General features: G+C 51.7%; 3 protein-coding genes across 3 annotated transcripts; 2 read left to right on the forward strand and 1 right to left on the reverse strand.

Moving 5' to 3' along the window:
- The first annotated feature begins 4893 nt into the window (after positions 1-4893).
- Positions 4894-5876, forward strand: TSSK3 (testis specific serine kinase 3). Its single transcript, XM_065697827.1, has 2 exons — positions 4894-5038; positions 5215-5876. Exons 1-2 carry the CDS (start codon positions 4894-4896, stop codon positions 5874-5876), a joined length of 807 nt encoding a protein of 268 aa, XP_065553899.1.
- A 265-nt stretch (positions 5877-6141) lies between these two features.
- On the reverse strand, positions 6142-13445 carry BSDC1 (BSD domain containing 1). The gene is made up of 11 exons (XM_065697513.1): positions 13401-13445; positions 13213-13273; positions 12572-12688; positions 11380-11550; positions 11205-11259; positions 10786-10901; positions 10403-10471; positions 10148-10229; positions 9436-9978; positions 8352-8455; positions 6142-7959 (listed from the first exon to the last, which is right to left on the reverse strand). The coding sequence occupies exons 1-11, from the start codon at positions 13409-13411 to the stop codon at positions 7927-7929; spliced, it is 1362 nt and encodes a 453-aa protein (XP_065553585.1). The 5' UTR covers positions 13412-13445; the 3' UTR covers positions 6142-7926.
- A 195-nt stretch (positions 13446-13640) lies between these two features.
- Positions 13641-21461, forward strand: ZBTB8B (zinc finger and BTB domain containing 8B). The gene is made up of 3 exons (XM_065697512.1): positions 13641-14673; positions 17149-17327; positions 18426-21461. The coding sequence occupies exons 1-3, from the start codon at positions 13722-13724 to the stop codon at positions 18741-18743; spliced, it is 1449 nt and encodes a 482-aa protein (XP_065553584.1). The 5' UTR covers positions 13641-13721; the 3' UTR covers positions 18744-21461.
- Positions 21462-21688: the final 227 nt, after the last annotated feature.

Below are 21688 nucleotides of genomic sequence, written 5' to 3' on the forward strand. Positions count from 1 at the left end.
AGTGCCTCACCACCCTTACATTAAAGAACTTCCTCCTTAGATCCAATCTAAACTTCCCCTGTTTCAGTTTGAACCCATTACCCCTTGTCCTGTCACTACAGTCCCTGACGAAGAGTCCCTCCCCAGCATCCCTATAGGCCCCCTTCAGGTACTGGAAGGTACAGCGTGGTACAGCATGGTATAACATGGTACAGCACGGTAAAACATGGTACAGCATGGTATAACATGGTACAGCATGGTATAACATGGTACAGCATGGTACAGTATGGCACAACATGGCATAACATGGTACAGCATAGTATAGCATGGTACAGCATGGTAAAACATGGTACATGCATGGTACAACATGGTACAGCATGGTATAAAATGGTGCACCACGGTACAGCATGGCACAGCATGGTAAAGCATGGTATAACATTGGAACAGCATGGTATAAAATGGTGCACCATGGTACAGCATGCTATAACATGGTACAGCATGGTATAACATGGTACAGCATGGTACAGCATGGTAAAGCATGGTACAACATGGAACAGCATGGTATAATATGGTACAGCATGGTATAACATGGTAAAGCATAGTATAACATGTACAGCATGGTATAGCATGGTACAGCAAGGTACAGCATAGTATAACATGGTACAGCATGGTATAACATGGTACAGCATGGTAAAGCATGGTACAGCATGGTATAAAATGGTGCACCATGGTACAGCATGCTATAACATGGTACAGCGTGGTACAGCATAGTACAGCGTGGTACAGCATAGTACAGCATGGTAAAGCATGGTACAACATGGTACAGCATGGTATAAAATGGTACAGCATGGTATAACATGGTACAGCATAGTATAACATGTACAGCATGGTACAGCATTGTATAACATGGTACAGCATGGTATAACATGGTACAGCATGGTATAAAATGGTGCACCATGGTACAGCATGGTACAGCATGGTAAAGCATGGTATAACATTGGTACAGCATGGTATAAAATGGTGCACCATGGTACAGCATGCTATAACATGGTACAGCATGGTACAGCATAGTATAACATGGTACAGCATGGTAAAGCATGGTACAACATGGAACAGCATGATATAATATGGTACAGCATGGTATAATATGGTAAAGCATAGTACAACATGTACAACATGGTACAGCATGGTATAGCATGGTACAGCAAGGTACAGCATAATATAACATGGTACAGCATGGTATAGCATGGTACAGCAAGGTACAGCATAGTATAACATGGTACAGCATGGTATAACATGGTACAGCATTCTGCAGCATGGTATAACATGGTACAGCATGGTACAGCATGGTATAACATGGTACAGCATGGTAAAGCATGGTACAGCATGGTATAAAATGGTGCACCATGGTACAGCATGCTATAACATGGTACAGCGTGGTACAGCATAGTACAGCGTGGTATAGCATAGTACAGCATGGTACAGCATGGTAAAGCATGGTAGAACATGGTATAAAATGGTACAGCATGGTATAACATGGTACAGCATAGTATAACATGTACAGCATGGTACAGCATGGTACAGCATTGTATAACATGGTAAAGCATGGTATAATGTGGTAAAGCATCATACAACATTGTATAATGTGGTACAGCATGGTACAGCATAGTAGAACATGGTACAGCATGGTATAACATGGTACTGCATGGTACAGAATGGTATAACACGGTACAGCATGGTACAGCATTGTATAACATGGTACAGCTTGGTATAGAATAGTATAACATGGTACAGCATAGTATAACATGGTACAGCATGGTACAGCATATTATAACATGGTACAACATGATAAAACATGGTACAGCATGTTATAATATGGTACAGCATGTTATAACATGTTACAGCATGGTATAACATGGTACAGCGTGGTACACCATAGTATAACATGGTACAGCATGGTATAGCATGGTATAACATGGTACAGAATGGTACGGCATGGTACAGCATGGTATAACATGGTACAGCACTGTAAAACATGGCATAACATTGTACAGCATGGTATAACACGGTAGGGCATGGTACAGCACGGTACAACATGGTATAATATGGTGCACCATGGTACAGCATGGTATAACATGGTACAGAAAGGTACAGCATTGTGTAACATGGTGCAGCATGGTACAGCATGGTATAAAATGGTGCACCATGGTACAGCATGCTATAACATGTTACAGCATGGTACAGCATAGTACAACATGATACAGCATGGTACAGCATGGTAAAGCATGGTACAACATGGTACAGCATGGTATAATATGGTACAGCATGGTATAATGTGGTAGAGCATAGTATAACATGGTACAGAAAGGTACAGAATAGTATAACATGTACAGCATGGTACAGCATGGTACAGCATTGTATAACATGGTACAGTATGGTACAGCATGGTATAACATGGTAGAACATGGTACAGTATAGTATAACATGGTACAGCATGGTATAACATGGTACAGCATGGTATAACATAATACAGCACGGTGTAACATGGTACAACATAGTACAGCATGGTACACCATAGTATAACATGATACAGCATGGTATAACATGGTATAGCATGGTACAGCATGGTAAACCATGGTATAACATGGTACAGCATGGTACAGCATAGCATAACATTATACAGCATGGTACAGCCTGGTATAACATGATACAGCATGGTAAAGCATGGCATAACATGGTACAGCATGGTATAACATGGTCCAGCATGGTACAGCATGGTACACCATAGTATAACATGATACAGCATGGTATAGCATGGTATAGCATGGTACAGCATGGTAAACCATGGTATAACATGGTACAGCATGGTACAGCATAGCATAACATTATACAGCATGGTACAGCATAGTATAACATGGTACAGCATGGTAAAACATGGTACAGCATCGTATAACATGGTACAGCATGGTACAGCATAGCATAACATTGTACAGCATAGTACAGCATAGCATAACATTGTACAGCATAGTACAGCATGGTATAACATGGTGTAGCATGGTACAGCATTTTATAACACGGTACAGCATGGTACAGCCTCGTATAACATGATACAGCATGGTAAAGCACGGCATAACATGGTACAGCATGGTATAACATGGTACAGCATGGTACAGCATGGTACACCATAGTATAACATGATACAGCATGGTATAGCATGGTATAGCATGGTACAGCATGGTAAACCATGGTATAACATGGTACAGCATGGTATAGCATGGTATAGCATGGTACATACAGCATGGTAAACCATAGCATAACATTATACAGCATGGTACAGCATAGCATAACATTATACAGCATGGTACAGCATAGTATAACATGGTACAGCACGGTAAAACATGGCATAACATGGTACAGCATGGTACAGCATGATATAATATGGTACAGCATGGTATAACTTAGTACAGCATGGTACAACATGGTACACCATAGTTTAACATGGTACAGCATGGTACAGCATGGTGGAACATGGTACCACACGGTATAACATTGTACAGTATAGTATAACATGGTACAGCATGGTAAAACATGGTACAGCATAGCATAACATTGTACAGCATGGTACAGCATGGTACAGCACAGAATAGCACAGCGTAGGAACACCATGGCATGGAGGTAAATCTGTTCCTCTGCTGTCATGAGACCCCACTTGCAACACTGGGTGCACTTCTGGTGTCTCCACGTACGAAGGACATGGAGCTGATGGAGCAAGGCCAGAGGAGGGACACGCAGATGAGCAGTGGCTGGAGCAGCTCCTGTATGGTGCTAGGCTGAGAACACTGGGGCTGTTCAGCTGCGTGGAGACCTCAGAGCATCCTCCAGTGTCTGAAAGGGGCTACAAGGATGCTGGAGAGGGGCTCTTTGTCAGGGACTGTAGCGACAGGACAAGGGGTGATGGGTTCAGACTGAAACAGGGGAAGTTCAGGTTGGAGATAAGGCACAAGCTCTTCCCTGTGAGGGTGCTGAGGCGCTGGCACAGGGTGCCCAGAGAAGCTGTGGCTGCCCCATCCCTGGCAGTGCTCAAGGCCAGGTTGGACACAGGGGCTTGGAGCAAGCTGCTCCAGTGGAAGGGGTCCCTGCCCGTGGCAGGGGTTGGAGCTGGAGGAGCTTTAAGGTCCCTTCCAACCCAAACCAGGCTGGGATCCCATGACTCTATGGCACGGCACAGCACGGCGCGGTTCGGTACAACATGGCATTGTCTGATATGGCACGGCATGGGCTGGCCTTGCACAGCGCGGCACTGACGCAGCACAGCTCAGCAGAACACATCAAGCCCTTGCCTGCCCCAGCAGAGCCTGAGGGCAGCAGCACGCAGGTGAGCAGGGATGAACCCCCCCCTCGATCCCAGACACGAAGGGGCTCGAGGCACCCAGCAGAGCAAACCAAGGCAGTGCCGCAGGGCACGAGGCCGCAGCCGGGCTGTGCCAGGGCCAGGCCTTGCACCCGCAGCACATCCTGCCCACTCCTCACCTCCCCACTGAGAGCTCGGGGCCCGGGGGCTCCTGCACCTCGGGGGGCACCTCTGAGCTGGGGCAGTCGCCGGCCTCGATGGGGAACCTCCGAGCCTGCAGCACGCGCTGGGAGCTCATGGCTGGGTCCTGGGTGGGCTTGGTGGAGAGGAGCGAGCGGTGGGACCCCTGCCAGCCCCGTGCGAGGACGTCCCAGCCTGTGCCCACCTCGCTGAGCATCCGCCACCGTTACCGGGCAGCACCGACCTGCGTCACAATGGTACCCGCAGGGGTTCAAAGGTCCCCTCTGTCTGCTGTTGCCCCCCCTGCCACACACACCCCAGGGTGCCTCCAGGATGCTGCTGAGGATTCGCTGTGGGATGAACTGAGGGAGCAAAGGGAAGGCATGGAGAGGTTTTTGCTCACCCACGGCTACCAGCTGGGCAGGACCATTGGCGAGGGGTTGTACTCCAAAGTGAAGGAGGCCTTTTCCCAAAAGCACCGCAAGAAAGTGGCCATTAAAATAATTGATAAGACGGAAGGGCCAGAAGGTAAGAGGTGACCCCGAAAGGGCTCCAAAGAGGCAGCGGCCGTCCTCGGAGGCTTTGAATTCCCAGCAGAAAGCTGGTTTCCTACCCTTGCCACCGGACGGCGGCTGGGCAACGGTTGGATTTGGTGCCCTTAAAGGTCTTTTCCAACCTGGTTGATCCCATGATTCTCTTGCCAGAGTTTATCCGCCGATTCTTGCCCCGGGAGCTCCAGATCATCACCCGCTTGGAGCACAGGAACATCATCCACGTGCACGAGGTGCTGGAGTGGGCAGGAGGGAAGCTGTGCATGGTGATGGAGCTGGCGGAGGACGGGGACCTCTTTGACTACCTGGTGCAGGAGGGGCCCCTGCCCGAGCCCCGCGCCAGGGCGCTCTTCCTGCAGCTGGTGGAGGCGATCCGGTACTGCCACGAGCGCGGCGTGGTCCATCGCGACCTCAAGTGCGAGAACGCGCTGCTGCAGGGCCGCACCTTGAAGCTGACGGACTTCGGCTTCGCCAAGCTGCTGCCCCGGGGGCGGCGGGAGCTGAGCTGGACCTTCTGCGGCAGCACGGCCTACGCGGCGCCCGAGGTGCTGCAGGGGCTCCCGCACGACAGCCGCAAGAGCGACGTGTGGAGCGCGGGGGTCATCCTCTACGCCCTGCTCTGCGCCCGCCTGCCCTTCGACGACGCCGACATCCCCCGCATGCTGCACCAGCAGCAGAAGGGAGTCTCGGTCCCCGCGCACCTCCGCATCTCCAAGGAGGGGCAGAACCTCCTGAGGATGCTCCTGGAACCGGACATGATGCTGAGACTGTCCATTGAGGGGGTCCGCAGGCACCCCTGGCTGACCAACCCCTGATCTCCCCAGATGGAAGAGTTTATAATACTAAGATAAATTTGGAGGTCAGTGTCTGCCGTGTCTCCAGCCTCAGAGGTGACTGTGCCAGGGCCCTGGCTCATTCATGCTCAGGCATTGGGTGGGTTCAATCTAAGCTCTCTACAGGGTGGGAGGAAAGGCAGGTTTAAAGCAGTGACCCACAGACCCTCCCGAGGCAGCTGTACCAATCTCATCCCCATCCCAACCCCATCCCGAAGGCAAAAGAAACTCTCAGCGCAGGCAGAGACTCTGTAGAATTCCTTTAATTGCTGTTAACTGCAAAAGGTTTGGAGAAAGTCATCGTTACAAAACTACCAGCTGTTAGAATAGCTCCTGGCTCTCACCCCAGCTACAAAAGGCTCAGGGAGAGGTGGGATACTTGAGAACAGAGAATATTGCACAGACAACCCAATGGTTAATTGGACTAAAGAAGAGCAAACCAGAAGTGACACAGAGGAGAGCACGGCACGCTCGGAGCCCTGCTGCCGGGCACGGATGCAGCCACCACTCAATCAAACCTGGGGAGCAGAGGCCTGAGCCTGCACCCACTGCTGGCACCCACCCATGGCCGGTTTCCCTGCTACAGCTACATCTGGGGCCAGGCACCAGAGGCTCTGCCAGCCCATGTAGCTCAGCTCCAGCCTTTGAAGGTTCTGCAGGACAAACGTGCTCTCATATAAGTGCCCAAAGGCACCGCTGCAATCCTTCGGGCAGCTGAGCCTGAGAATCAATCCTAAAGGGGAGAAAAAACCCCGAACCAACCCCAAAACCCCAACTCTTCCAAGTGTACCTGGGTTAACACTACCCTAAACCAGCAGGAAACCCACAGCTCCAACCAAGCAGCCCTGGAAGGGGCAGAAGGACAAAGGCAGCATGTATTAAACCACCCCCCAAAGGGCAGGGGCAGCAGCAAGGGCTCCATCTCTATAGGATAACTGTGTATTAGCATCATCCACTGAGGAGCATCTCAGGACATGAGAAGGAAACTGCCCCAGAAAGAGAGGCTGTGGGTCAGAGAAAAGCATTGCACAGAGGCTGTGGGTCACAGAGGGCTTGAGTAAAGGAACCCGAGTGAGCACAGCGAAGCTTGGGACCCTGGTGGGACAGGATGGGAGCTGGAGGAGTGGACCTCAGCCCACACGTACCACCATCCCCGCGGGCCAGGCTGGGGCTGTGCACCCCAAACTGGGCACCACAGGGAAGGGTTCTGCTCCCAGGGCAGCCCAAGTCGCTGCCTGCCCGAGGGGCTCAAGTTAAGAGCAAGCCACAAGTAGTTTGTTTGAGGAATTTAACTCGAAAGACACAAATGCCAGGAGAGGAAGGCAGTGCAGGGGAAGCAGCAAGGCCTTGGCTCTCTGAGGAGCTGCTGCTCCTGCAGCAGGAAATGAGAGTTCCCATTAGAAAAAGCTTCCAAGACAAAAAGCCAGGCAGAAGCTGAGGGTCTGGAGGGGAGTTTGGCTCCTTTCAGCACAGCCCAGCTCCGGGGCAAAGCCACAAACCCACTGCCTTTCTTTGCAGCAATGAGTGGCAGCAGAAGGGGCTGAGCCTGTGGCACGTCCAGCTGTGCAGCGCCCGTGCAGGGAATGGTCTCCAGGGCTGGTCTGGAGCAGCACAGAGCACGAGGGAGCAGGCACAGCTTGCATTCAAGAGCCTTTGAGCTGCTGGGCTGCAGCTGACGTGCACACACACACAAGCAAGCACCCTGCCAGGCACCCGAGCACCCGGGACCCCTCACAGCATCACATCTGCCCCTATGAAGGGCAGTCAGTTTGGCTTGGCCAGTCTCTAGGACCTACTGAGATGATGGACTCCCTAGCAGCTAAGTGTACAAGTGAACTCTTGCTTCCTCCTCCTCCTCATCCAGGTCTGAAGGGGTCACTGGAGTTGCCCACAGGATTTAGCAGGAATGAAACTCCTCCAGCCTGGAAATGCAATCCCCAGCACAGTCACACACAAAGGAACAGCCGGTCCGTGATTTAATTCACAGTCGATGGTGGAAATGAGCCTGTGACACACACTGGAAGCAGTTCCTTTATTCCCAGTCTTCCCACTCTTCATCTTCCAGCTGCAAACAAGAGAACATCCCCCAGTGTTTGTAACTCAAAAGCCATCTATCAACTGCTCCTCCTGCCCAGGGCACCTGAGTGAGCACAAGGCCTGACATATCCTCCTGCTCCCACACCCTCTCAAGAGGGATTCTCTTGCTCTGCTTCCCTTAGGGAACTTGCACACTCATCCCTCTTTAAGCAGACCCAGGCAGCCACTCTCTGCTTCAGCTAACACCCGTAACTGCCACAGCAGCATCCCAAGCTAAGCCTGTGTCCTCAAGGAGCACCTCAGGCCTCCCAGAAAGCTCCTGTGAGCTGCTCTATGCAGGCAGTAGCTCACAGGCAGAGCAGCAGCAGCCACACCTCTCTGGATGCAACCCTATGTGAGTGAGCACCTCCCTGGACTCACCTCCCCAGCCATTTCCACCTTCGAGAGTGCCAGCTGCACCTCTTCTTCAGTCATGTCCAAATCAAAGTCCTTTTCCCAGTCCTCACTGATGTCAGTGCTGGAGCCTGGAACCACAAACATCACAAAGAAGCTGTTAGAGCTGCACATGCTCTCCAGATGCTCTGGCCCAAGCACACAGGTGCCCAAGCAGCCCCACAAAGCCCTGGCATTCATTGAGGCTCCGATCTCCTGCAGCCCAGGAGGAGAGAAAGCCCAGCAGCAGGCTGTTGGCTCACTAACAGAGATGGGGTGGACTGAGTTGTACTTGCCTCACAGCAAAGGGCTAGTCCAGAACAACTGGGAGAGGTGAACAGTGAAACCTGTTCTCCTCTGGCCTGGGAGAACTAGGATGTGTCATGTTTCAGTCACACAGAAAATACATCAGATAAGGAATGACAGGGACTATCATAGTCCCCAGTAGAGGCAGAGGAGCAGCAGGGACACTCCTCAGGGTGACACACAGACGGAAGGAACCACCACATTCCCTTCCCAGACACCAGACCCAGCACCCAGGGACCAAAGCCCTGCTCTGTCCAGCCAACAGACTTTGGATTTCTTGTCTAACTTCATTCCGCTCACAGACCCAGCTCATGAACCTCCCACCGTGCTGCACCTTGAGCTGCTTTCAGTGGCTTTGTAATCCTACAACCCATATAATCACTGTGCTGCGAGCCCTGCAGCAGGCTGTGCTGAAGGCAGCATCCTCTGCAAGGAAAGGGTTGGGAATGGTGTCAGCCAGAGGGTGCAAGAGCCTCCCCTGCCATAGGGAGCTCAGGACAGAGCCAACTGTGGCACGAGCCCAGCTGTCTGCCCAGAGCAGATTGTCACTATCTGATGTGACCAGCCTGACCCTGCCCAACAGCAGAAGGACTTCCTTCCACTTTAGTTCTAGCCATGAGGGAACTCTTTGGATCCACGTTTCCTGAGCAACTTTGGCAAAATCCCTTCCCTCCTCCCTATCATCACAAAAATCAGAGCCCTTTCCCCAAAAGCTGCCACCCCCAGCAGCAGGTTTCAGGCCCTGTGCTGGCCCCCACGTACACACCTTTCTTGCCATTGTTGGAGGGAGTGGATTTCCCACTATCCGAGTTCAGCTCGAAGACTCGCAGATCGGATGGTCCTTCCTCTTTCAGAGTCTCTGTCCTGGCCTGGGCTTTGCTCTCCACCTCTTTGAGCTCGGTAGCAGCCGGTTGCTCTGAGGATGCTGCTGATTCCCGGGTAGGTGCAGAACGACGAGCAGGGTCTGGGGGCTTTGGCAGGGAGCTCTGCTCTTCCGAGGTGGCCTCCACCAGCTCCTGGGAGAGGTCTCCGGCCCCAGCTGGTTGTACAGCTCCAGTCTGTAGCTGCGCAGCAGGCACAGAGGCAGGGTTTGCAATCTGAGTCACAAGGGAGACGCTCTCACTGCTCTCAGAGGGGCTCCCCTCTGCTGGGGCCGGCTCCGGAGGGAGGACGGCCCAGCTCTCCTCTGAGGGTCCCTTGTGAGCAGTGGGGTGCCTTCCCTCCGGGGCTGCAGGGGCACACTCTTTCTCTGCTGCTTCTGGCAATGTGACGTTTGCACAAGGCAGGGGTGACATCCCCAAGAACTCCTCTGTAGGAAGGCAGAAGAGAAGCGAGAGATGTTTCAGCAGGTGACATGCAGCGGGGTGGCTGCAGTGGGGCTGGGAGATGAATGTGGGGGAGTGAGGAGGAGCCACCACCCTCTCTAACTGCTGAGGTCTGCACCAGCCCTCCCGCAGACCCCCAACCACCCGACCCACCTTCATCTTCTTCCCAGCTTGGCTCCTCTCGGTGAATGCTCTGCTCCGCTCGCTGCTTCAGAGCCTCCCTCCGGGCTTCATCCTGCAGGGATTCAGTGTCAGCAGCTCCTGTCCCAGCCGTTCCCTCCCCATTAGTGACAAGGGCACAGTCACAGCCGCCCAGACCCCTGCTCCTCCAGGAAAAGCATCTCTGGTCTGCATCAGAGAGCTCCTTGGCTGGGGTACCCACCCCTGGGGGACACCTGCACCCCCCACCTGCTCCAGGCGATGCACTTTGTAGAAGTAGCGCTGCCAGAATTCCGAATGGGAAACAGCCGCCGGGACCTGGGAATGATACAAGAAACGGGATGAGTCACTTCAGAGGGAGGGCTGAGCTCCTCCCTCTTCCACATCCTTACAGCCACCCTTTAACCTGTGCAAAGGCACCTGTGTTTGCAGGGGCACAGGCTTGGGAGATGCTCCAAAACACTGGAAGGCTACAGAGGAACTTCTGTTCCAGGCCCAGGACAAATGAGCAGGGAAGAAGAATCTTAACCTCCATGGGCCACTTCAGTCATTTCTACCACCAGCTCCAGGGCCCAGCAGCTCAGGGCTTCCCTGCACCATACCCCAAGTGAGAAGCCAGGCAGGGCCCATACCATTTTGGTGTAGAGAGCCCGGATGGAAGGGCTGGTTGCCAGCAGCTCCGCGATCTCCCCTTTTTTCTCCTCCAGGTTAAACTGAGAGAGCCAGGCCTCAAGGAGCTCAGCAGGGCCTGGAAAGAGGACGCACAGAGATACCAGACCTTGGCACAAACAGGGCAGGAACAGCTTTGGGAAGTTTCACTGGGAAGATGCTACAGACCAGACTAGATGGAGTGAGCAAGGGAAAAAGGAGGAGGGAGATGTGGGTCTCTGAGCCCATCCACTGTCATGGATCCTGTGCCAGCAAGAGGCCATGCAGCGACCCAGCAAACTCTCAGTCTAAGCTAGTCCTCAATGCAACAGACACATCTGCTCTCCATAAGCAGTGTTCCCTGTCAAAGCACTGGGAAAGGCTCTGAGCAGCCCTCTCATACCGTCAGGTTCATTGCAGTAGGTGGCTGGGTCAGACTGGAGGCTGTAGAGGCGAGCCTGGAGGAGAAGAGGCACAGGGCAGAGCTGTCAGCAATGTTGGAGGGGTAGATGAGCCCCCCAAGGACAAGGGCTGTGACTCCACATCCCAGAGGGAAGCTCTGGGAATGGGGCACTCACCTTGGCACTGTCATAGGGCTCGGTGGTACCCGAGGGGGTTGCCATCAATGTTATGACATCGCAGTCAATGGTCTTATCCGGTGAGGGAGCAAATGTGTTTGAGATGACACCCAGGAAGTCAGAGATCCCCTTCCTCACCTTTTCAGTTGCACCTGAGGAACCTTCTGTCCTCTTGAAAAGAAAAGGCAGCACAGGGTAAGTATACAGAATCATAGAATCACAGAATGGTTTGGGTTGGAAAGGACCTTAAAATCATCCAGTTCCAACCCCCCTGCCATGGGCAGTGACACCTCACACTAAACCCTGGCACCCAAGGCTCTGTCCAGCCTGGCCTTGAACACTGCCAGGGATGGGGCAGCCACAGCTTCTCTGGGCACCCTGTGCCAGCACCTCAGCACCCTCACAGGGAAGAACTTCCTTATTTCCAACCTGAACTTCCCCTGTTTCAGTTATGAACCCATCACCCCTTGTCCTGTCCCTACAGTCCCTGATGAAGAGCCCCTCTCCAGCATCCCTGTAGCCCCCTTCAGACACTGGAAGCTGCTCTGAGGTCTCCACAGAGTTTCTCTTCTCCAAGCTGAACAGCCCAAATGTTCTCAGCCTGGCTCCGTATGGGAGGTGCTCCAGCCCCCGACCATCCTCATAACAGTGCCTGCAGCAGCAGGATAAGTCTTGCTCTTCCCTGGGTAGTTTCCTTTAAGGGAGGAGGGTGTTCCTCCTGTCAAAAATCTGCTAACAAGGTGACTTGTGGCCAGGGCTGGGCTAAAAGGTTGGGAGGGGGCAGGCAGGCCTTAAAACAGGTTTGTGGGCAACCACACCTGGGTTTTGCAGGAAGGATCAGCCAGGTCTGGGGACTGGTTTGTCACTGTGGCGGCTGTGCAGGGCTAACGGCAGCAGCTTGTGTGGAGGTCTGCTGCTGTGCTAGAGTGATGCTGCCACTATCCTGCTTACGTGGTGCACAGAGGAAGGGAAAGCACAGGGAACCTTCCTCTGCTCATCTCCAGATGTTCCTCACCACTACAGTAAGGAACCTACACAGTGCTCAGCACCAAACCTGCACATCTGAAACTTGAAGCTCATGGTTATATGGTGGGACTTACTCAGAGGACCTTGACCTTGGAGGTAGGTACATCCTATTGCCCCCTACTTTGCTTTCTGCAACTGGAATCCCAGCTCTTACACCTCTACTCACTGCCAGCTTGTCCTTGACCACGCTGGCTGTAGCAGCGATCGTGCAGGCTGTGTCATGCTGCACCACTTGAGTGAACTCAGCCAAGTCCCGCTTCATGAACTCCAAAGCTTCCGTGGACTGCAAGAAGACAACAGATAGATTGTGTAATCCTTCTGTGCTCCAACAAAGCCAGGGCTCCTGGGAACACCAGTCATGTCACAGAGATTGAAACGCCTTTAGCCCAACACGTGCAATAGGCAAGACTGCAATAACCTGAATAACAACAGGAACCTGCATGTCCAACACATGATAGAGGAGGATTAAATTAAGAACGCAAAAAGACACGTTAGGAAGAGCTCTGTTCGGAGTTTTGCATACAATTAACATAAGCACCGCTGTCACAGGCAGGAAATCATAAATCCCAGCCTGGTTTGGCTTGGGAGGGACCTCAAAGCTCCTCCAGCTCCAACCCCTGCAGGGGCAGGGACCCCTTCCACTGGAGCAGCTTGCTCCAAGCCCCTGCGTCCAGCCTGGCCTTGAGCACTGCCAGGGACGGGGCACTGCAACGCAGCACCGCGAGCACCTGCCCGGGTGCCGAGCCCCGCACCCGCAGAGCCCCGCGGCTCCCCCGCCCCGGTGCACGGGGTCCCGCCGCCTCCTACCTTCTCCTTGACGGCCTGGTAGCTCTGCTGCAGCCAGCTCCGCCACCAGCCCGCGTCCTCCCTGCGGGGGACACGCGTGTGAGGCAGAGCCGGGGCTGCTCCCCCGGAGCCCGGCCCCGCTCCATCCCCCCGGTTCCCCCCGTTCCGTCTCCCCCCGCCCGGTCCAGTCCCGGCACCGCCGCTCTCACCCCTCCGCCATCTTGGCGGCGTGACGTCACCAATATTTACCGACCCCTCACCCCTCAGTGGGCAGCGGCTCTCGTTACGTCACTTCCCCTTCCTGCTCCTCCTCCGCGGAGGGCGGCCCCGGTACGGCGGCCGGGCGGGACCGGCACCGAGCGGGGACCGGCAACGAGCGGGGACCGGCACCGGGGTCTCCGCGGTGGTGGCTGTGGCTGGGGGGAGGTAGCGCGGCCCCTGCGGGCCGCAGCGGTTGTGGGTCCCGGAGTCCTTCTCCTTTCCCCCTCCCCTGCCGGTGCGTTCCCGTTGTCCCCGCGGCGGCGGGAGCCATGGAGATGCAGTCGTACTACGCGAAGCTGCTGGGGGAGCTGAACGAGCAGCGCAAGAGGGACTTCTTCTGCGACTGCAGCATTATCGTGGAGGGGAGGATCTTCAAAGCGCACAAGAACATCCTGTTCGCCAACAGCGGGTACTTCCGAGCGCTCCTCATCCACTACATCCAGGACAGCGGGAGGCACAGCACCGCCTCGCTGGACATTGTCACCTCCGAGGCCTTCTCCATCATCCTGGATTTCCTTTACTCCGGGAAGCTGGATCTCTGTGGGGAAAACGTTATCGAGGTGATGTCTGCAGCCAGCTACTTGCAGATGACCGACGTGGTCAACTTCTGCAAGACCTACATCCGCTCCTCGCTGGATATCTGCAGGAAAATAGAGAGGGAAGCGGCTTTCTATCAGGCTGATAGTGGGAGCACCGGGTCTGCCAGAGAGGGCACCTCATTCAGCTCCAAGAGCCAGTGCTCGGCCTCTGTGTCCTCCCTGCAGGAGAAGGAAGGGATTTCGGATTGCCAGCAGGACCCTCCCTGCGGCGAGTGCAGTGGTTGCCATCCCCTGGAGCTCGTGGTCCGGGACCCCGTCAGCAGCGACTCCCCGGACGATGTCAACTCTTCACTGCCCAAAGGGGTGGAACCCAAGGTGGAGTTTGACTCGGATGAGGTGGAGGTCGAGGTGGAAGCGGGTGAGCGGCTGCCGCAGTATCCAACCCCGCTGTCCCTGGAGCAGATGGAAGAGGGGCTGCACAGCGGGCAGGCCATGGACTTGGCCTGCAATAACTATCACATGAAACAATTCCTCGAGGCCCTGTTGCGCAACAGCTCGGCTCAGAGAAAGGAGGACGTGGTCCATCACTTTGTCCGGGGCTTTGAGGGTAGGCCAGAGGATGCAGGGGTGGCAGTGAGCTCCATGATGGACATTCACAGCGACTGGTATGGTGAGGACACAGGTGAGAGGACTCAGGGGGTGCAGTCTGTAGGTTGGAGGAGGAGACCACCAAGTGTGCGACTTCCTTTGTTACTCTCGTTCTTGTGCAGGAATATATTGCTGAATATTATGCCATAGCAAAATAAACTATTGTTCTGGACTCCCAAAGAGCTGTACTCCTTTATTCAGTGCAGCACATGGCAGGTAAGTATTTCTGGTGGCTCTTCCAGCCTCTCTGAGGCAGATGCTGGAGTTCAGTGTTGGTGGTAATGCTTTAATAAACCATCTCAGTTGGGACCTGATTGAAAGGATTGTGAAAAAGGCTCTTCCTCTTGTAGCATTAGTGCTATAAAGAGTGATCAGGAAGATGAGTTGAGCTGCCACAAGAGGGATCTGCTGCAGAACTGACAGAGCAGAAGTAGCTCATTCCACTGGAGCTCTTGCCAGCACATCAGCTGCTGGTGCTTTGAACTTCAAAAGGACAGAAATCGGTTCTGTACAAGACTGAGTGATGCCCAGGAATTCTTTTAAGAGCACTGAAAGCTTTAAACTCTGTTTAGCAAAAAGACAAGACTTAATTTTTACCTCGAGAGGCAGATTGGCTTTTGAGCTGGGCACCGGAGGTTCCACTGCCTCCATGGGATGGGATGGCTTACACTGGCAGGAATATCTCCCAGCAGCAGTGGCAGAGAGCTGGGAAAAGGAAGATGAGGTCCAGATGAGTTTCTCCTGAAATGGACAATAAGGATTTGGGCATTTTAGTTGCTTACAAAGATGGAGGCAGCTCTGACAGGCACTGCAAGTGTCATCACTGGTCAGGATGTGACAGATGCAGGAGTGGGTTGGGCACCAGGCAGGAAACCTTTCCCAAAGTATTCTACTCTTATATAGCAAGTACACTCACATCACTTCCAGCTCACGTGTGCATGTGTGATCTTAAAGCAAATAAACCCAGTATATTCTCTTACTGCTTTAAAAGAAGGAATCTGATAACATCATGAGACACTGAAGGATGAAGGTTGCCAGGACAGAGCCCTGTCACCACATTGTGCCTCTGGGCGGGGATGTGTAGCAAGACAAGAGCATCTCACACACAGAATTCAGTTACTTTTTTTCCTCTCTTTAAGTCTTCAGACCATTAATGACTCACTAAAGGGGTGGTGCTTCTAGAATCTGATAGACTCAGGTGGTGTGAGAGTGGAAATGGAGTGGTAGATGTGCTTTAACCAGGAGTGAGGAAGCCCTCAAACATGCCTTAGGTCTGTTTCTCTGCTAAAACCAAACATCGAGGACGTTTAGTGGGATGGGAGTCTCTCTCCTCACCTTTCAGTGCTCCTGCTGTCTTAGCATTTTCAGAATACACCAGGAATGAGAAATACAAAGTTGAAGATGAGATGAATACCAGTGTCTTTCATGTGTCCACATCCATTCCTGGTTTCCTTCACCATGGAGGAAGGGGGAGCAGGCAGCTTGGAAGAGTCTGGAGCGAGACAGGAGTAGGAACTGGGTTTCTTGTGTGCTAAACAGAGCTCTAACCACCCAGCAGGGATTAGCAACACCTTGTGAAGGTCCCAAATCAGGTGAGATGGATTTCACTCACACGTTAATACATTTAGATGCTCCTTTTGGGGTTCTTTGAGACTGGGTTGGACAAACCTCAGTACAAGGAACGTTCCACAGCCTGGCGTAACTGACATAGCTCAAGGCTCAATACACAAACTCTTCCCTGGGTCAGCACCTGAAACAGGGGAAAGGGATCTTGTAGTGTAACATCCCAGCCTTTATGCTGGAGGGGAAGCTCATGCCTGGGCTGATGCTGCACAACTCTGCAATACCCATGGTTATGGAAATGTGATCTTTGATTTTAATCCTCTTTTTTTTTGCCTGACGTCATAAATTACATATTACTTGTGTTCATGGAGTTTAATTTCAGAAGGAAAATATCCTCACCAAATGTATTGGAGCCTTCATTGTGTTACTACCAGTAGAAAGGCTGAAGTGACTGGCAGTAGAAACAAGCATTCCTGTTTCCAGGTGGGCTCCCCACACCTCAGTTTAGGCATTTCATAAAAGCACATAGACAGATTGTGCTACTACTACGTGTAATTTGTGGTTTTAGGATTTAATGCTGCTTAATGCTAATGGTATCTTAGGAGATGGGAGACTTTGACAGTGGAGATGGTGCAGAGACCCCACTGCACTAAAGGCAAATGTTTGGTGCTTAATTAAATGGCTTCTTAAAAGCAAATGAACGCATTGAGAGCCAACTCCCTCAGCGCAGCAGCTGTATAAGTACAGGCAGGCTGAGCTTTCAGGGATGCCATCACCTGCAGCTGTGTTAATGTCTTCTGGAACTGCACAACCTGCAGCAATCCGAGCAAAGGGAAATGCGGAGGGACAGGACAGTGTGGTTGTCTTGACTCATGTTCGCAGCGGGGAGGACAAGGAGCTGCCACTGGAAATCTGCCTCACCTAATGCAGTGTTTCTTCCCCAAAGGTGACGTGTTAGTGGTGCCCATCAAGCTCCACAAATGCCCGTTCTGCCCCTACACAGCAAAGCAGAAGGGAATCCTGAAGAGGCACATCCGCTCCCACACGGGTGAGCGGCCCTACCCCTGCGAGACCTGCGGGAAGCGCTTCACGCGCCAGGAGCACCTCCGGAGTCACGCTTTAAGTGTAAGTTGGAAGGATTCTGTCTCTCCGGGAGTTTTGGCGAGTTCTTGGTGTTTCCTGATTTCCCAAAATGTGGTCAAAGTGGTTGTTGCTGATGTGGCATTAACTTGTCTAGGAATAAGTAATAATAGTAATAACGCGTAGTACAAGGTCCTGCCCCTGGTTCAGGGCAGTCCCAGGCACATCTACAGGTTGGTGGAGAAGTGATTCAGAGTAGCCTGAGGAGAAGGATTTGGGGGTGTTGATTGATTTGAAACTGAACGTGACCCACCTTTAGTGTGTGCTCACAGCCCAGAAACCAGCCCTGTCCTGGGCTGCATCAAAAGGAGCGTGACCAGCAGGGCGAAGGAGGTAATCCTGCCCCTAAGGTCTGCTCTATGAGACCCCACTTGCAGCACTGTGTGCCGTTCTGGTTTCCTCACATAAGAAGGACATGGAACTGTTGGAACAAGTCAAGAGGGGGCCACAAGGATGATCAAAGGCTGGAGCACCTCCTGTGTGGAGCCAGGCTGAGAACATTGGGGCTGTTCAGCCTGGAGAAGAGAAGCTGCATGGAGACCTCAGAGTGGCTTTCAGTGTCTGAAGGGGGCTACAGGGATGCTGGAGAGGGGCTCTTCATCAGGGACTGTAGGGACAGGACAAGGGGTGATGGGTTCATAACTGAAACAGGGGAAGTTCAGGTTGGATCTAAGGCAGAAGTTCTTTACTGTGAGGGTGCTGAGGCACTGGCACAGGGTGCCCAGAGAAGCTGTGGCTGCCCCATCCCTGGCAGTGTTCAGGACCAGGTTGGAGAGAACCTTGGGTGCCATGGTCTAGTGTGAGGTGTCCCTGCCCATGGCAGAGGGTTGGAACTGATGATCTTAAGGTCCTTTCCAACCCAAATCATTCTGTGATTCTAAGTTTAAGCCACTGATAGTTGAGTTGTTAGCACTTGTGTAGCTCCAAGTATGGGGTTACTTGGGGTTTGTGTAGTCCCAAGTATGACGGGATCACCTGCCCTTTAGCTGAAGCAGAGGTGTTTTTCTGGTGCAAAGCAGAACCTCAGAAGGAGCTAAAGGAGGCAGATGGCCTTTTTTACCAGTGTTTTCATTTTAACTTCAGGTGCATCGATCAAACAAGCCAATCATCTGTAAAGGCTGCAGGAGAACCTTCACGAGTAGCCTGTCGCAAGGGTTGCGGCGCTTTGGCTTGTGCGACAGCTGTACCTGTGTGACCACCACCCACGAGGACTCGATGCCCATCAACCTCAGCCTAATGGAGCAGTCATCAGAAGGCCAAGAGAAGGGTGATGCCGATAACGACTGGCCTATATATGTGGAGTCTGGAGAGGAAAACGATCCAGCCGATGATGAGGATGCTGATGGTGATGACAAGCAGGAGATCCACAGGAGCTTGTCAGACCGAGAAACACTTATGTAGCAGTGAGAGGAGGGTGGGAGTGTTTGAAGTGTCTCTGTGACAGTGGTCAGTCTGTGACACAAAACTGAGTATTTGCCCAGTTAGTGAGACTGTGCTGTTTTTTATTATTCCATTTTTTTAATAGAAAAGTGGGGAGAATTGGAATTTTTAATACTTTTCAGTGCTGTGCACCAGAAATCTGTGAAGAATCTGCTGTCTGGGGTTCATAGAGATTGTACTTGAGCAATCTCCAGTGGTGTCTCTGCCTCCTAGTCTTGATTTTATGGGTGGAACATCTCTCTGCGTTTTGATAACAGGTCTCTTCAAATAAGGCTGTCACAGTCCTTCATCCCTGATCTGAAAGGGGCCCCATCTTCTCTCTGAAGATCCCATTAAAAGGAGTGCGTTTTTCACCCATCATCTTGGACCATTTCTAAGCTAAGTTGCAATCCTTTTGTAGTAAGACAGTATTCTCCAAACTGTAAAGGTTAAGGGTTTATTTAGAGTGCATTTGACCTGGAAACCAGGGCAGACACCCAGGAGAACAAAACCGTGCTGCTGCTGAGAGCATAGACAATAAGAGTAAATACATTTCATCTGACCTTAACTTTGCAGGTATTTAGAAAAGAAGCTTCTCCTTCTCAGTTCTTTTTACTGCAGCTTCCTCTCTCAAGAGCTCACACTCCAGAGCTTCAGATGTGTGTCTGATGTCATTTAGACTTTGGTAGTCTTGACTTAAGCACACGTTATGGTGTTGTGTGTCCTGGTCTCTCCATTTAGACTCAGTGAACTGCCCAGTTCTCTTCAGCTTTTCATGGTAGAAGTGGAAAGCTGTCAGTCAAGTCCTATGGGAATTGTGGTGGTGGCAGATGAAGTAGACACGTCCACCACTGGTGTAGCTGAGGAGTAGTTAAATATAAACGTCTGAGCTGTGTGCATAAAAGAGCTCTGATGACCCTTTTTGAAGCTGTTAGGTAGGAAATCTCAGAGTTTTTTACTAGTCTCTTTGTATGCAAATCCTTTTCTTTCTCTTTTACTCTATTTTCTCTCAGTCTTTGATGATCCTTCTCATGGTTTACGTTATTGTGTGAATTTATCCAAGTATCTGTGTTGTTTTGTTGTTTTAAACAAAACCCTCTGGTGTAGACCTCCTGCTTCTTTACTGGGATAGATAAAGGCTGGTTTCCAAAGGAGGTGAGATCTTTTTTACCTTTCCAGTAGCAAACCGATAGAAGCTATCCAAGATCAAGCTGGGAGGCTTTAGAAGAAAACACTCCACCACCAGAAAGCCTGTTTGCTTATGGATAACCTCCTGTTTCCTAACGAAGAGGCAAAACTGAAATATACTGTGAAATAAGACTGTTAATGCTTCTTTACTGTGGTGTTCATAAGTGTTTCTATGAAAAGGCAAGTTGTAGGAGTCTTTCTGGCTGGAGTAAGTGCTAGATCAGAAGCCTGTGGTTGACTAAGAGTGAGCAGTTCCTCCCACTTAACAAGGCAGGGAGTGCTTCCTCAGGTTTTAGTGTAAAGACTTTACACTTGCCAAACGTTAGACAGAACCCAAAACCCGAAGAGCCCTCTGATTTAACTAGTTGGATTCTTTTTGCCCATCTTATGCTTTTATTTGACATACTGAAAAAGAACAATTCAGCTTCTCTGTCTGCTCCGTCCTGCAGTGATGTTGTAATTTGCTCGAGGGCAGTGATTCTGGTCTCACAAATGCGGTAGAGAATTCATTGCCAGATGGGGTAGGGTGAGGAGAGAAGAAACAAGCTGCTTTTGAAACGGTCACTTTCCTGGTGACTCCTGAAAACAGCAGAAGGGAACAAGACTTGCTTTGAAAGGGTCTGGTCTTGAGTGCCACCTTCGCAAGGAGATCCTGGCATCACAGGCTGTAATTTCAGTTGCTTGAGCTTTCAGTAGCCCCTATTTCAGGTCATCTGTAGATCGGAGTTTGTAACAGCTGAACAGTGTCATACTGACACAAATCATCCTAGAAAAATCACCGGGACATCATCTTTGAAACCTGAGGGCTCTGTACCCCTATTTTAGTCATCTAAATCAAGACCATCAAATGCCAGCTCATGTAGATGCCAAAGTTGGAGCCAGCCTCTGGTTTTGGGTCCTTGGGGGTTTTGAATATCTGAGCAAAAGAAGGGGCTGTAAATCCTGGTGGCACATTGCAAACCCCCCTGCAGCTGACCGGGGCTAAGCCTTTGGGGTACTACTAGATCTTTGTTGAGTCCATCCAACATCAGAGGGTATTTTTGGGGGTTATCTGCTTAAGGGTGAACTTCTGCATGTGAGAACACCTGGAAAAGAGGCACAGATTATCTGTGTTGGGAGACAAGCTTGCTAATGGAAGTGGGTAAGAATGTAAATAGGGATCCAAACTGGTATTTGGTGGCCAGGCATCCCCATTTCTGTTGGTTCTAGCATGAAGGTGCCACCTCATTGTAAATATTGGTAGAAGCCACTAGACAGGGACTATTGGCCGAGCGTGGTTCTGGCTGGTGCAGCACAAACTGTTGGGAGATTCAGCTTCTCCCATGGCTGACTCTGAAAGTGAAGACACTCAGAGTAGGGAAAACAAACCTCTTGTGAAAGTCTGTGTTGTAAGAGCTGCAGGAAGAGACCTTCAGCCCTTTTACTTGAGCTTTCCTTGGTCTTAGAGATTGTTCTTGTGTGTCTTGTGCGTAGAGAATGGCGCTGTGCTGAGGTGTGTGTACCACGGGGAAGGGGTGCGGGGGGGGGGTTCACGTGCCGGGCTGAAGGGGACCACCACAATGGTGTTTCCTGTTGAACTGTCATGTTGTGCTGCTTCGTTTTCAGTGGAGTCCTTCAGCCTTTGTACTTAGGATGTAGTTTAGCCCCGTTCTTGTGACCGGGTGTTCATGTAAAGTTGTTTGCTGTGCTTTCCACTTAGGTTTTTGACTGTTTTTCCTCAAATCTTTCACTGTAGATGC

The sequence above is a fragment of the Lathamus discolor genome, chromosome 18 (genome assembly GCF_037157495.1).
Source record: "Lathamus discolor isolate bLatDis1 chromosome 18, bLatDis1.hap1, whole genome shotgun sequence".
In the NCBI taxonomy this organism is placed as follows: domain Eukaryota; kingdom Metazoa; phylum Chordata; class Aves; order Psittaciformes; family Psittacidae; genus Lathamus; species Lathamus discolor.